At 42.7% G+C, this 15,723-nt stretch overlaps 1 protein-coding gene across 1 annotated transcript in view; it reads right to left on the bottom strand.

Moving 5' to 3' along the window:
- The window catches only part of SLC14A2 (solute carrier family 14 member 2), a 34,687-nt gene extending 27,441 nt beyond the window's left edge, over positions 1–7,246 (bottom strand). Inside the window, exons 1-6 of the mRNA XM_052670004.1 lie at positions 7,064–7,246; positions 6,020–6,148; positions 4,159–4,351; positions 3,177–3,324; positions 1,721–1,855; positions 844–893 (exon numbers count right to left, since the gene is read on the bottom strand). Coding sequence (XP_052525964.1) covers positions 844–893; positions 1,721–1,855; positions 3,177–3,324; positions 4,159–4,351; positions 6,020–6,148; positions 7,064–7,242 — 834 coding nt within the window. The 5' untranslated portion in view covers positions 7,243–7,246. The remainder of the gene's footprint in view (positions 1–843; positions 894–1,720; positions 1,856–3,176; positions 3,325–4,158; positions 4,352–6,019; positions 6,149–7,063) is intronic.
- Between the last annotated feature and the right edge of the window lie 8,477 nt (positions 7,247–15,723).

The following is a 15,723-nucleotide window of genomic DNA, read 5'->3' as shown; positions in this document are numbered from 1 at the left end:
TCAGTCCTCAGTGCCCATGAATTACTGGCATTGCATCTGCCCAACAGTCCTGCTCTGGGACCCAGAGTGCTCACCTGTCCTGCAGCATGCTGAAACCAAGATTACAGGGAGAAGAACCAGTTGTCCTCTTCCCTAATCCATATCCAAAACAAAAGGTGTGCTTAAAGCAGCCTTTTGCATAGGCCTACATGGTATTAAGAGAATGCCACATGAGTATATTTAATGCATTTAAGCTGTTAGTTCTACTTTTTTTTTTTTTAAATCATTGTAAGTTACTAAATCAATTTTATTAAAATGTAGGTTTGCTTTATTCTCTCAGATCTTGAAGAAACAAAGCCTGGCACTTCTAGCTTCTTTTCTTTCTTGAATTGCCCAGATACAATGTTTCTGTATTTAAGATAGCAATGGCCTTTTTTTTTTTTTTTTTTTTTTTTTTAATCTTAAATAATTATAGTTCTCATTTCCAGACCAAACTTGAGTCAAAAATTTGAGGGCAGATTAGGAAAAGCAAATAAAATTTTAGACCACTGGGATTCGTTTAAAAATGTTGGCTGCAGCTTAATATTGCATCTCAAACCATAAGCACTTGCAAATCTATGTGCAAATTCCCATTCTGGATTATATGCTCCAGAGGTTTTTGAAGTCATATTGTCAACTGTGGAGTTTGCAGGTGCACGGTCCAGCTGATGCACCATCTATAAGAAATGCTGCTGGCTGCAGCACTCTCATTTTGGTACTGTCAGAAGATGGAGAATTTTGGAGCATTTCCTCAGCGTTGTATCATGAGAAAATCAGAACACAGCTAAAACAAACAAACAAAGCTCAGAAAATATTTAAACTTACCACAGATAGTGCATTAGTAAGAGCTGCTCCAGAGTAGGCACAAAACAGTGCTGACGAAAGAAGACCAAAGAGTTCAGGATTGGCAAAGAATAGCTCAGCTTTCCAAGGAAATTATCAGAAATAATAAAAATATCCAAATGCACAGTAAATCATTTCATTTTATATGATTAATGTTAGAATTCAACTGTTGGTTAATATGCTCCAATGTTGTGTCTGGCCGTGTGGTCTACAATTGGTCTTATCTGCTCTGTAACAGTGGATGGTGAAAGAAAATGGTTTTGCCAAGAGCTGGTGATGGTGGTATTTCCTTATCCATTTACACAACTTGACCTGTGTGTTGTGGGGATCCCTGAGCAACTGAGAAGGGATGTTCAAATCAAACATGACAAATGGCTGGAGGCTGGGTTAACCTTCATTAGGAATTTCTACACTGTACACTGTTCTTAAACTTCCTGTATTATCTGCTTTTGGCTTTTGCTGGAGGTGGGTGTCTTTGGCTAAATGGATTTTAAACTGAACTTGCACAACAGCTCTCCTCCTGTGAAGCAAATCCTCTGAGGATAATTACAATTTTGGAATGGCTTCTATGAATCTCCTGAGTGGATAATTTGTTAAACTTCTGTTCATGGCATAGCTTGTCTCCTTACAAATACTCCTTCCACTGTTTCTAGATGTTTCTCTTTATCAGAAGACTTGTTATCTAGAAGCCTTTACTTTGGCCTTTGTGGTTTGCACCTCCAAGCTTAAATCTGATGCCATGACAGAAGTAACTCCTGGAAAATCAGAATCCCAAAATTGATTCAGAGTTGTCCTGTACTGCTCATGTACTGCGTAGATGCAAAAATTTTTTGCTTCCCTTATCATATAAGATACATACCACAAGAAAGGGCCAGCAAATGAGTCTGCCAAGTCAGGGCATAGAACATGCCTCCAATTGCAATGCATGCGAGAGCGCAATTGTAATTGTGTAAGCCAAGGTAGATGCTGTCAAATGGTGCTGCAATACTCAGTGCTACAAGACAAAAAAACAGGGGGCTGAGGTCAGCTATGGGAAGTATTTGCAGGAAGTAAATCTTACCTGTTGGAAATTCAGTCTCTTCCTTATGATATCCAGCCAAATTTACAGTGTTCACACTTGCACAGCGTTCATTTGCAGAAAAAGGGTGAACTCTAAAGGAACTCATTTTTTTGGAGCTGTGATAGAACAGCAGTGGTTCAGTGTCAAATGCTTCTTCAGATAAAACTTCCTACTTATGCCCCATATTTGCTCGAGCGAGTCCCTAGGATATCTGGATGGGAGATTCAGCCAGAGTGCGTGAAGGCTTTCTCACTTGGGTTTCTTCCTTGCAGAAAGCTGTGGTCATGTGTGTTGTTTAAATCTCACATGTTCTCATGTCCTGAGTATTGGAGGCACAGTTTTGGTAGAAGTAAGCATAATTTTCCATCTCTTCCTCATGGCTAAAATGCTAAAATTTGCCAAAACGCTAAATGTGTTCTGGTCCCTCCATCATTGCTGTGGATGGGAGCTGAGGTTTTGCAAAAAGCCTGACATCATAAGTACTTCTGCAGGACTTCTCATATGTATTGGGACTATCACTAAAAACAGCATCATCTTATGTATTGCACAAGCCACCTTATTCTTAAGGGCAATACTTTTCCTGCCGTAATGTCCTCAGCTGTCTCCTGTCCCTCATCACCTTGCTTATATTTCCACATGTTTTCTCCAGACCCTTCTCTTCTAGTTAAATGTCAGACCTGCGTGAAACTTGTCAAATATTTTTAACCCTATAAATTATGGATAATTTTCTTTAAAACACAAACTCATGGTGGGTCACATCTTGTAAAAAGCACTTCAGAGTGCAAATCAGAACTTTGTGTTGGACGTCTGAACCTTTGTCAGCCTTTGTAGTTGCCTCAGACTATGCTAATTCTACCATATTTTTCATTAAATTTGCTCACATAAATGGCACTGGTGTTGTTTGTATTCAGGGGTCACATTCATTTCTGTTAAATTAGGATTGTTTCTCTGGTTAGTGGAGTGAGGCTGTGCTCTCTGTTCATCCGGTGGCAGTAGGTTAAGCAAGATGGAACAAACTACCTGCCACAGTTCCAAATTTAGTTCCAAATTTAGAGCTTGTAGAAAACCTGCATCTGTTCTTCCCTTCACCATGCTGAGTGACCTTTAAAATGAAGACCTTTAAAATTCAAAGACACCTTCAAAAACAGGAGTGCATTCCCTTAGCCCATGCAACTGTAAATCCTGGACAGAATCTCATATTGGCTTGGATCAGTGTATTTTCTTAATTGAGATAATGTTGGTGAATATTTCTTACCTGCAAGCATTCCAACTGTAGATCCAATTGCAGCATGTAAGCAAATAAGTGGGGAAGAGATGAATAAAGCAACAAGGAAGATGCCTCCAGTCCAGGGGTTTTCACAGCCGTACACTTGACCAACACCAACTGGGATGGACTGCAAGAGCTGCAATGGCCAGTAGATAGGGGACATGTTATTGTAGCTCTGAGTGGAGGACACAACAGTTATTTTGTCCAAAGTATTGATTAGAAAGGAAAGGTGACAACCCTGGCTCTGAGAAGGTCTATTGAGTGAACACAAGTGCTTATGTCCTTCAGTCCAGAGTTAGCTTCTTGTTTGGTCCAAATTTCATCAGTCCAAGATGGGCTTTTATTTGTTCTGGGGTAATATGATCAGCTTGTGTTTGTTGTGGTTTTGTTGTAAATGACTTTAGTGAAGGAGAAAAACTGTTACTCTCCTAAGCAGTAATCCTGTATTGGGGCTGATTTGAGTTTTTTATATAAGATGAAGCATATCTGTTCCCCTTAACATTTCTTTGAGTGTGTGGATGTAACAAGACAATTTCCAGTACTAAAGCTGGCCAGAGGAGAATGAGTGTAAATTAATTTCTACCCCTGTGAGATCATGATGTTTCTTCCCTCTTTTCATGTTTTCATTGACAGTCCTGCTGACATCCTGTTGACCACATTTGGACAGTGAGTGTGCATATTTGGATATACTCGTGTGATAACAGCAGCTGTGGCATGTTTATGGGCAATCTAACTTTGGATGGAGTGAGAGGTTCAGGATCTCTGAGATCTGATCAGTTTCTCTGCTGGATTAGCCAGGACTGCCCCTGGAGCCTATGTGACACTCTCTTGTATGAAATGAACTAAGCCATTTATTTCTGCAAATGGGTGCTGCTCAGAATGGGCATATGAGAAATTGCTACCCAGAGATAAATGTCTTCATGCTCACATTTTCAATGAAACAACATAAACGTGTTGGGGTGAAGCTTACCAGAGGCACATTGATTGCAGACCAGGTGATATTGGGCACCGATGCTACAGGCTTGATGAGGGTTGTAGGAAAAAAAAGGTTGTAGTGTCCTGTGGCTGCCAAGTACAAAGTCACCGCAGTATTGAAGGGCAGAGTGAGTACAGGAAGGTCCCATCTACTGAAAATAGATCCCAAAGCACTGGACAGGACTGGACTAAGAATGAAAGGAAAAGAGAAACAAGTATAGCTTGTTCATCATATTTACAATAGTGATTCATCCTACCATTTTGGTCATAAGCTCTGGAAAGTGCAAGCCAGTGGTATTCCTTTGGAAATACTAGGCAGTGAATTCCTTCACATAGCAGACTGCATTTGTCCAATAGTTAGAGAATGCTGTCTGTCCTTTTACAGCAACTATCATACTCATTAGTGGATGTAAGCATATATTTGAGGAGTCTTCTCACGACATAAGTTCCTTTTTGGTCTTTTTTGGTTAAATGGGGCCCAGAAAATATGTGAATGAGAGTGAAGGTCATGTACTTGATGGAAATTGGCTGTATTTTGATGGTTTTATCTGAACTCTGATGATGCAACCGGGCTGAGCCACCCTTACAGTTAGCTTCAGAGTTGCAGTAGGCGTTGCACAGCTTACAGAAATACAACTTCAAGACCTGAACTCTTCAAGAAGCTGGATTCAAGTCCCAAAAGAACATCAGACTGGTTCTAATCTAAAGCAAAACAAAATAAAACAGCAAAACAAACTGGAAAACAAAAGAAACCAATTATTTGGGATTTCAAAAGCAACTTATTGTGTCCTGTTGTGAAGATATTATCAATGAAAAAAAATGCTTTGTTCTCCTTTTGTTTTCTCAGATAAAGCCTATTCTTTTATGATGAATTTGGTTTCCAGAGCAGTTTAAAGGCTTCCTTGCTCATTGCTGTAGAAAATACCCACCACTTCAGTGAAAACAGTGTCCCAGTTTCTGTGTTGAAATACAAAGCTTCTGCCAGCTATACATCTTGTCAGGAAAAAAAGAAACAATTAAAGAAATTCTGACTTCTAAAGCTGAGATTCAAGCTACTGGTTGAAAAAGAGAATCTCTGAAAAGTCTAATTTTAAAACCTTTCAGCTCTACCCTCGAGCCCTGCGAACTAGAAAAACAGGGAAATGTTTGAATAAAAAGCCTCAGGGAATTCTGGCAGACAAGACAGACTAAACATTCTTGCAACATGTTCTGGATTTTAAAAGTGTGTCTCAAAATGACCTTCGCCGACAGTGACTAGTGAAATAAAATATTGAAAAATCTGATTTCAAAAGCAGTGAAATGCAGTCATGATTTGTATCTTGTCACTGATGGTGATTAAAATCTGGCTTTTGAATTAATTTCTGTTGAGGCTGTTAAACAGATTCTGCAGTGCTGTTAAGGTCTGTATGTAGAAATGGTAAATATAGTCCTGAAAGGATGCTGACTAGCTTTTGGAACTAGTTGTAGGGAAAAATTTGATTCGTGACTGGTCGCACATCTGAGATGGGAAGGTGGAATTCAGCCTGAAGAAGGAGCTTCAGGTCAGTTCAGCACCTGGATAAGGGAGCATCATAGGAGTGCTGGGCACATTGACATCCACCCCAGTGAGATCTGATGAGGTCCATAAATGTGCACTGAAGTAGGGCTGCTTTGTCCTTCAGGTATGATTGATTTTGTTGGTTCATTTGACTTCCTGCCAATGTGTTTTATTCAATAAAGAGCTTTCTCCAATGCTACCTTGTCTGGAGCTACTGATGTAGGGCACTGTGCAGACAAGACTTGTAATGTGTACAATATTCACATAGCAGAATTCCTCATTCTTTGAGAATTGTCTCTAAGAGAGACGTGACACTTACCAGGCCATGGATATAACTGCCACAGGGGTAAGAAGCCACCAGTAGTAATCTCCCTTATCCGAGTAGACAGCCATGAGCACTCCCACCAGGATCCCATTATAGCCGTGCAGCCCTGATGCAATGGCTGATCTGTGATACAAAGAAATATTTGCAAAGCAGCAAGCTGTGCAGAAGGTGATCTGCCACAGAGACTTGCTGAATGCAACTTGAAAATATCCTGCTCCTGGTGAACGGAGTGTAGAGGCAGGATGGAAAAAGCAGTGAGGTAGTTGCCAACTTTCATTGCAGAGGTCTGTGGAATGTATGATTTTTTAAACTATTATTAGAATCATAGAATCATAGAATGGTCTGGGTTGAAAAGGACCACAATGATCATCTAGTTTCAACTCCCCCGCTACATGCAGGGTCACCAACCAGCAGACCAGGCTGCCCAGAGCCACATCCAGCCTGGCCTTGAGTGCCTGCAGGGATGGGGCATCCACAGCCTCCTTGGACAACCTGTTCCAGTGCCTCACCACACTCTGTGTGAAAAACTTCCTCTTAATACCTAATTAAACCTCCCTTGTCTCAGTTTAAATCCATTCTCCCTTGTTCTACCACCATCCACCCTCACAAACAGCCGTTCCCCCTCCTGTTTATACGCTCCCTTCAAGTACTGGAAGACTACAGTGAGGTGTCCATGGAGCTTTCTCTTTTCCAAGCTAAACAATCCCAGTTCCCTCAACCTTTTCTCATAGGAGAGGTGTTTCAGTCCTCTGGTAAAGAATGATGATCCAGAAAACTCTGTGTGATCCAAATTGTATGGGTGTGGTGATGGCAAAACATAATGGTTATCAGGGAGAGAACAGGACTTGGGTTAGGTGACATTATTCTCACAGTGGTGGCCAAGTATCAACCTCCTGAACCACAGCTCTGTCCTTACCTGACTTCCTCCAAGTCAAGTGGGGAAAGTGGGTCTGCTGGCTCTAATAGGGTTGAAAACAGGACTACAACCTATCAGCATGCTCCTGATATCATAATGATCATCTCAAAGATCCCACATACCTCTCCTGACTGAGAGCCAGAGCAGTTAACGTTGATGTGACAGTTCCAACACAGCCCGTCAGCAGCCACCATGGCTTCTGGATGAAAAGCCCCACTAAAATGATGAGCCCACTGAGAGGGTTGTTGACAAACATCACTTGAGAGGTGCCTCGCAAGATCCAGTCCACCAGCTGAAACATGAGGGGTTTATCTGACGGAGATAAAATAAAAACGTTGGTGATAAGGCACCATTTCACTGGGACTCCTTCAAAGCACACTCAGCTTGACAGTTGTTTTCTCGCCACAGAATAGAGGCGATGTATCAACAGGACTATAAAAACGGGCTCTGATTTATTGCTGTCTGAGCATATTTTTGCATCTGGCACTTGAAATAACAGGGACTGGGTGCTGCTATGGAGTCTGTGGAGAGATTAATAAAAAATGGTTTATTTATGATGGTTAAAAAAAAAGTCTTTGCAGAAGATTCTGCTATAAATTTAACAAGGAGATAGACCCGTTTCTGTGCATAATTCAGATGCAGAGAGGGACAGAGGCAAAGACTGAAACTAGTTTTTGTTTGGATAGGGAAATATAAAAGAAACACTTCTGCTGTTTTATGGAGAAAGCTGGTGACCCAGAACATGGAAAAGTCAGGTGGTAAAATTCTGTTGAGACAGGGTGTGATGCAGGTCCCCATAGCAGAGGTGTCTCAGTGCTCAGATATATGAGGTAGCAGGAATCTGCATGCTTGCTTGCATCATGGTGTAATGTTCAGACTCAGTATGTGGTGGACAGTCCTGTGTAATATCTTTATTGATGGTCTGGATGAGGGGATTGATTGCACTCTCAGTAAGCTTGCAAATGACACCAAGCTGAGAGGAAGTGCTGATCTGTCTGAGGGTAGGAAGGCTCTTTGGAGATAACTGAATAGGCTGCATTGATGAGCTGAGACCATTTGTACGAACCAGATAAAATGCCTGTCCTGTACTCCAGTTAGGGCAAGCCCATGTGACACCATGGGCTTGGGGCAGAATGGCTGGAAAGCTGTGTGGCCGAAAATGATCTGTAGATGTTAGTCGACAGATGTCTTAATATTAGCCAGCACTGTTCCCAGGTGGCCAAGAAGGTCAGTGGAATCCTGGCTTATAATAATATAGTCACCAGCATCAGGGAAGTGATTGTATATCTGCACTTGGCACCAGTGGGGCTGAACCTCAACTGGTATGTTCATTTCTGGGCTCCTCACTACTAGTAAGACACTGAGATGATGGAGCATGTTCAAGGAAAGTCAGTGAAGATGGAGAAATGTCTGGAACACAAGTCTTACAAAGAGTGGCTGAGAGAGCCGGAAATGTTTAGTCTGGAGAAGAGAAGGCTCAAGGAAGACCTCATCACTCTCAGATCCATTTTGCCATCCACCAGTACCCACAAGTTCTTTTCAGCATGGCTGACCCCAATCCTCCAGCTTGTACTGATAGTGGAGGTTGCCGCAGCCCTGGTGCAAGAACTTTTGCTTGTCTTTGCTGAACATCATGAGGTTCTCCTGTGTTCACCCTCTACTCAAGTCTGTCTAGGTCTCTGGATGGCATCCAGTCCCCTCAAGCATGTCAACTGCACCACACAGCTCAGTATCACCTGAAAACTTACATTCAGTCCCAATGTCAATGTCATTGACATAAAGATATTAAAGAGCACTGGGCCCAATCCTGACCCCTAGGGGACACAAGCCATCATCTGCATTGAACCATTGACCAATACTCTGCAGGTAGTCCATCTATCAAATCCATGTCTTTCCAATTTGAAGAAAATGTTATAGGGGAACATGTCAAAAGCCTTGCTGAAGTCCAGACAGATGACATCAGCGGCTCTTCCCTTGTCCATTGATGCAATTATGCCACCACAGAAGGCCACCACATTGCTCAGGCAGATATTGCCCCTGGTGAAGCCATTATGGTTATCCTGTATCACTTCCTTCCTTTCCATGTGCCTCAGCATAGCTTCCAGGAGGATTTGCTCATCAGTAGGTCCCTGGGTTCTTTTTTCTACCTTTCTTAAAAAAGGGCACAATATTACCTTTGTTTTTTTCCAGTCACCAGGGACTTCACTGGACTGTCATGAATTTTGAAATATCATTGAGAGTGACTTGGTGTCTGCACTGGCCAGTTCCCTCAGAACTCAGTGATATATCTTGTTAGGACCCATAGAGTTATAGTCAGGTTCCTCAAGTGGTTGTGATCTTGAGATTTTCTTACAGCAGGAGGAACATTGCTCTCCCAGTTCCCACCTTCTAACCCATTCCACTTGATGGGTATGAGGTTGTCTGAGGGCACCTCTGCGCAGTAGTCCATGTACAGAAGAGGGTTTTGCAGCACCGCAGTAGCTGTGTTCCCGACCCTTGTGCAAATTGGCTTGAGGACAAAATGGAAATGGCACTGTAATATTGTGTGTTATTAAACACAGTGTAAGAACATGAAAAAGAAACTCTGCCCGTGCCTTTCGTTTTCTTAAATATTTGAAATTAATTCAGTTACTCAGTTTATACTGTTAATTAGACACATTGTGAAGTGCCAGGCTGCTTCTTGAATCTGGGCAATGTCTTATTCGTAACAGCTTCCTACCACCCCCTTCTTTTCCACTTCCCTTCTCTGTTTATTTACAGTTGGGTCTTAAGTTCTGCTTTGTGATAGAGGTAGCTCAAAAAGAGGAACTCTCAAGGGACTGACACAACTCTGAATCTATCCAGCATCCCCGGGAGAGACATCCCAAAAGTATGTTGCTGTTGATCCTGGAGGGAGTGTCTTCTTTAGAGAAAAATGGTTGTACTAATTAGAGATAATTTTTACTAATGCTTGGTATTGAGCTATGAAGCATGTCAGCAATGCTTTTGGGTTTAGGCACTAGTTTTAACTATATTCAAATATTATGAACATGCAGGGGCAGGAAGATTTTCAGGACACCAAGTAATAAAAGCTGTCTATCAAGCTAAAGGTAGCAAGGAGTTAACAAAAAGAGGAGAAATTCCTTTTTGCTAAGGAACCAATCTGGGTCCACGGGGAACAGGTTTCCCAGTGAGCTGGTGGAGTCACTATCCCCAGGTTTTGAAGAAGGGTGAATGCTGCACTGAATGAAATGGTCTTGAGTGTTCACAGGCATGGGTTGATGGTTGGGCTAGATGATCTCAGTGGTCTTTTCAACATCAGTGATTTATGATTCTATGAAACTGCCATTCTCCTGAGCTCCCTGAATGGAGGTAACTCAGCTCACCTCCTCTTACATCTCTCCCTTGGTTGGAGCTGTGCTGCTAACGAACCTTGCCCTGACAGAGGAGCCACAATTTTGCATAGCCTCTCAAAGCTCAAACCCCATAATAATTCTGAGTAACACAGAACATCTGCTGATGTATTGTTCCTGCCTGGACAGTAAACCTTTGAGATCAGTACTTGCTTTGTACTTTATAGGAACGTAACACTCATGGTGCTTATTACTCCCCAAAGGCTGGTAAATACAAAGCCTTTGCCTGTACAGTCAGAAGTCAAGTCCCCATTGCCAGCCCACACATGGACAGGGAGATGGCTACAAATCCAAGGCACTTACAGACAAGTCTAAATCCTCATCTCTGACGTGTGATTCTGGGCACTGCTATGAGGAACATGATGTTAATGACATAACTGATTAAGTGTAAAAGATATCTTTTGCTCGTGCTGAATTATTCGTGCAGCCATGGTAATGGCAGTGAAGTTTCTTTCTCAAGAACAACACAATTTGGGCTAAAGCACCAGAAGTTCATACTGAGTTCAGGCCATGCCTTCTCTGCTATGTCTTAGAAGGTGAAGTGGTCTTGTGGACCAGGATGTATAGTTGGTGATGTATATGTTCCCAGCGTGCTCTTCCAGACAGCCCCAGCATACCCCTATGCTTACTTTTCATCCACTCTCCATATTCTTTCATTTCTCCTGTGAGATACTTGAAAACTTGGGGGATTTGTTTTCCACTTCTCCCCAGCACGTCCTGGCTTCTTGGCTGCTTCTCTGCACATAGGTTCCTCTCAGCCGGACTTTCAGCCACAGCAATTTCTCCAAGATCCATCTTTTTTGAGTAGTGAGAAGAGGAAACTGTAAATCACAAAATCCACGTGTTAGTAAACCTCTTGTTTTGTGCTCTGGCAACCTTCTGCTGTAGTTTAGAGACCCACAGTGACATCATTTTTTAAATAAGGAAGGTTTCGTGGATTAGACACCTGCCTGAGCCACTGCTGAGGACAGTACGAGCTGCCATGAGAGCAGTGTAATCTTCCATCTAGAACTTGCTCTAGTTTTCTTCTTTTGGGGATGATGGCCATAAAATGATCTAATACTGATATGGAGTTGTGGCGCAGAGCTGCAGTGGGCAAACTGGACATGGTTTGCGTGCCTTGCAGGATCCTAGCCAGGGCTCCTCATTCCACATCTGCTTTTCATAGACCACCAAAAGCAAACTGAGGTAGCATCAAAGCCTTGCTCAGAAATTGGCGTCCAGATGTGGCTCTGAGTGAAGATGAGCCCCTTGGCTCAGGGCTGTGGGCTCTTTAATAAGCAGATGAATATCCAGGCAGGACTGTTTGTTTATAAAACTCCAAAGTACTACAGCAGATCATTAAGAAGATCATTAAGACATAAACCCTTCAGAGAAAACACACTGCATTGCACCCCAGGGAGTTACACTGCAGATGACTTCTGCAAAGATTCTGATCAGTTTGCTCTGATCAATTTGGAGCAGTGTGTCTGGGTCTCTAGATGCTGACCAAGAGCAGATGATACTGCCAAGAGCTTGCCCCATGTTTTGTGGAATATGGGCCCCACCTTCTGGTGGAAGCCTGGGTTTTGGCAGGTGGCTGTCAGTGCACAGCCTGCACCAGAAGAGCAGAATGAGAAGGGACGCCTAGTTGAGAGCAAAGCTGTTGTGCCTGACAGGCTGATGGTAAAAATATCCACGGTTCTGGATGTTCTCAGAAGAGGATCCTTGACCACCAGAAGATGTTTTCTGTTCACCCCATGGAGTACAAATTTACATGCAGCTCTGGAAATACATCCTGCAGTTCTTGCTTCCTTGTGCTTTGGCTCTCTCTGCTGGCAGCACAGCTCTTTGCAGTGGCCTTTGAACACAAGCCTCAGCCTGGGGCTGTAGATTCAACATGTATATGTAAAAAAACAGCACTGTTTATTTGATCCCATGGGTAAGGAGGATTATAAGAAGCACATGGAGCGACTTTTAGGATCTCCAAGTCACAAGATGCATCAGTAAAGCAAAGTTAGTGGCCCCTTAGCTATGAACAACATCCATAACCAACAACAAAGCGCAGCTGTAACCGTCAGGGAGAAAAAGTACTGAGAAGTCGTGTCTGCCTTCTCAGCACCTGAGTATCTCATGTTCATTTTGAACATCACCATCAGAAAAACAGTTGGCTTTTACAAAGGGGAAACATCACTGCAGAGCATATAAAGTCCAGATTTACAAGACTGCACTGCTCAATTCCCACTGAAATTGAGATGTGGGACCTGGATGTTTTTAAAAATTCTTTCCCTCTCTCACATAATTTAACTATTAGGGGTTAAGTGCAAAGCAGTCATGTGAGAGCCTTTTGCCATCAGTGCAGAGGAAAGCTAGTATCTCAGGAGAGTGATTCATGTCACTTTTCTCATATGCCTATATTAGATGTGAATAAGGGGGTGCCTCCCTCTGGCAGGAGATTGCCAGAGGGAGATTGGCTGCTGAACCTCAAGGACTATTTTTAGGTGAGAGAAATTCCAGCCATGGAGATTTTTGCAAGGTCAACCATCATGTTTATGGAAGAGGGATCTGCAGTCCCAGGACAGTGCTTTAAATCACCAGGCCATCTGCAACATGCCTGCAATCTGCATCAAAGCTCAGGAGCTAGGAAACAGTTCTGGTCACGTGATTCTCATTTCTCTATATATCAGAGGGGAATTAAACCTCTATTTGCAAGGTAGCGTGCTCATCCACTTCACGGGGGAAGGCAGCCTGGGAGGAGATGGCTGAAATTCCCAAATTTTTTGGAAAAGGAACAGTGCTAAAAAGATAGGATGCTAAAATCATCCACACTGCCACAGCAATGAGCTGTAGGGCTTTGCAGCAGTGCAGCCCAAAGGGATGGAGAAGGTCCTAGAGGGCTGTGATGGGCACAGTGATCCCTGCAGCAGACTTACCCTGGAAAAACATACTTTGAATTGAGCACCTATCAAGCAGCAGACATGTGCTTCCTGCTACAGGCTCCAGGAATAATAGAGAAATCGTTTGAACAGTTAGCTAATTAGGGCTTAGGAGAGCCTGAATCACTTACGGCACACCTACTGCTGATGGGAAATTCCTTGAGAAAAAGGCCTTTTGTCAGCAAACACTGATTCATCACTGTCCTTAAAAGACATCCCTCTTCTCAGGAGCATGTGTCAGGCCGTAATGTTGTGCCTAGCAGTTGTGATTCATCTCTGGACCTACCTGTGTCTATTAATTCCCAAGCAGACTGCTGTTCTACCATGCTTTTGGGGTGCAGGACAATGATAGCATAGAGCTTTGCATTTTTAAGCTTCCTAGAGTAAACATGGGCTTTTCTACTGGAGAAAATATTCATGGTATTGCACCCTCACAAAGCCAGCAGATAGTTAGGGGAACTGCAAACAAATAATAGTACAAGGTGGCTGTGAACAGTGGAAGGGTGCATGATCCAGGAGGGGTAAGTAACCCATATTATTTGAAACCTCCTCTGATCAAGATGTACCTGGAGATTCAACTGCACATTGTGTGCTCATTTCTGATTATTGCAGGGAGATGAACATTGCGCTAAGGCAGCTGAGACCAAACCTGAGCAACTGGTCTTTCCTTCTTCACTGGTATGGTGAGCAGGTGCTGTAACCTCTCCCATTTGAATGAAAATCCTGGCTCTAAAGAAGTTTGTGTGTCCACCATCAGGATGCAAATGTTTCGTTGTCATGCTTTCTAGCTTGGGTAGGCAGTCACCCAGGCTAGAAATGTCAATCCTTTCTGGCTTGAATCCCACGGTATCACTTGCCTCCAAGCTGTGCAAAATGAAAAGAAATCAGTAGGGGAGCTGGGAGGGCTGAGTGCATAGAGGTGACTAAAGAAGTGTTGACTTCCAAGGACGTGGCCTCACAAGGGTTTTTGAAAAGAAGCAGTTTGTAAAGGCGTGTTGCTCACAGCAGAAGCCATAAAGAAATGGAAAGGAAATAGACTGTACAGCTAGAGGGCAAAACTTTGGGATGGTGACAGAATGCTTGGCTGACTTGTAATGACTTTACTAAGCAAAGCTCTACCAGGGATCAGTCCGTGACACTGGAAATAAACGGAGAAAGCAGGGCATTTCAGAACAGCCATGAGGTTGAATGTAACACGCTTGCAGAGAGCAGGCACAAAACACTGTGTTGGGTTTACATGGCAAGGTTTTGGTAGCAGTTGTGTTGCAAAGCTGGCCTCTGTAAACAGAGCACAAAAGCTGCCCTTTTTCAGTTTAGAGGAGAGAGAGTGAGAGCAGTGCAGTGGAGTTTAGCTGCCCATCAGGGTGAAATTACCAGACAGTCAGACCAGGTAGGTAAGACAGGCACAGAAATCCTATGTTCTTATCCAAGACACCTAAATAAAACAAATCAGCAGCAATGGTAATAATAATAGTAATAATAAACAACAAACAGATCAACCCAAAATAGTAGGGTAATTTTTTTTCCTGTCACAGGCATTAAATAAAACCATGTTCCATAGCAGTTCTGTCATATCTGTACAAACACAACCACCATGAAAAAATTAGCAATCGGGATAGTTTTATGGGGTAAAATGACTCTTACATCTGTGGTTAGATGCTTTTATCTGAGGATGTGGTCTTGTAGACGTTCTGTATCTTTCTTTCCTGGTTCTGTATGGAATAAAAATGCAATACTTTCCTTCTCTCCAAGGCAATCCTTTACTGCTTCCTCTTTTCCCTCTTTTCTGTGGTGTCTCCTAATCTGCCAAACAAAAGGACGAAGTTTAGTCAATGGATTGTCCTAGCATACTGAGTAAGTAGTGCCCGTGGCACCATTTGTGCATGGTTTGTACGAATACACACGTGTGCATGTGTAACTATGGAAGATGGTCTGCCTTCCAGAGCTCCAAAATGATGCCAGTAGAGTGGAAATCCTCCTGACTCTCTTTAACCATGTAAAACCTTACTTTTTTTTGCTTTTTCTACAGTCAATATGGAGAGGTGAATTCCCTTTCAGAGATACCTATCTCATCCCTTCAGTGATACAGCGAGATTAAGGTGGGGCTTGTGTTGCTAACCATGGAGATTTCCAGCATAAGTCTCTACCTCAGCAGCTCAAGTAGTCTCCCTTTAGCTAGTCAATATATGGATCTAGAGCACGATTCACACTCTCCTGTCCTGTACAGGTGAATCATATTGTAAACTCTGTAGCATTTGGGAAAGACAGACAGCTCAGGTGCAAACAGCTGCACTGCATATGTGGAGGGAGAGGGATGATGAATCTCAGCAAAGCGACTATACCAATGTCACTTGGGAAATTTGAGATATCAAACAAGGATATGTTAAGATCTGAATCCAGTGTCTAGTGTATAAAGAATTTTCAAAACACAGCTTTTTTTTTTTTTTTTTTTTTTCCCTAATAATAAAAGTAGTT

Source organism: Tympanuchus pallidicinctus, unplaced genomic scaffold (genome assembly GCF_026119805.1).
Source record: "Tympanuchus pallidicinctus isolate F22 unplaced genomic scaffold, pur_lepc_1.0 scaffold9, whole genome shotgun sequence".
NCBI classification, from domain to species: domain Eukaryota; kingdom Metazoa; phylum Chordata; class Aves; order Galliformes; family Phasianidae; genus Tympanuchus; species Tympanuchus pallidicinctus.
This window is presented reverse-complemented; position numbering and strand designations above follow the sequence as displayed.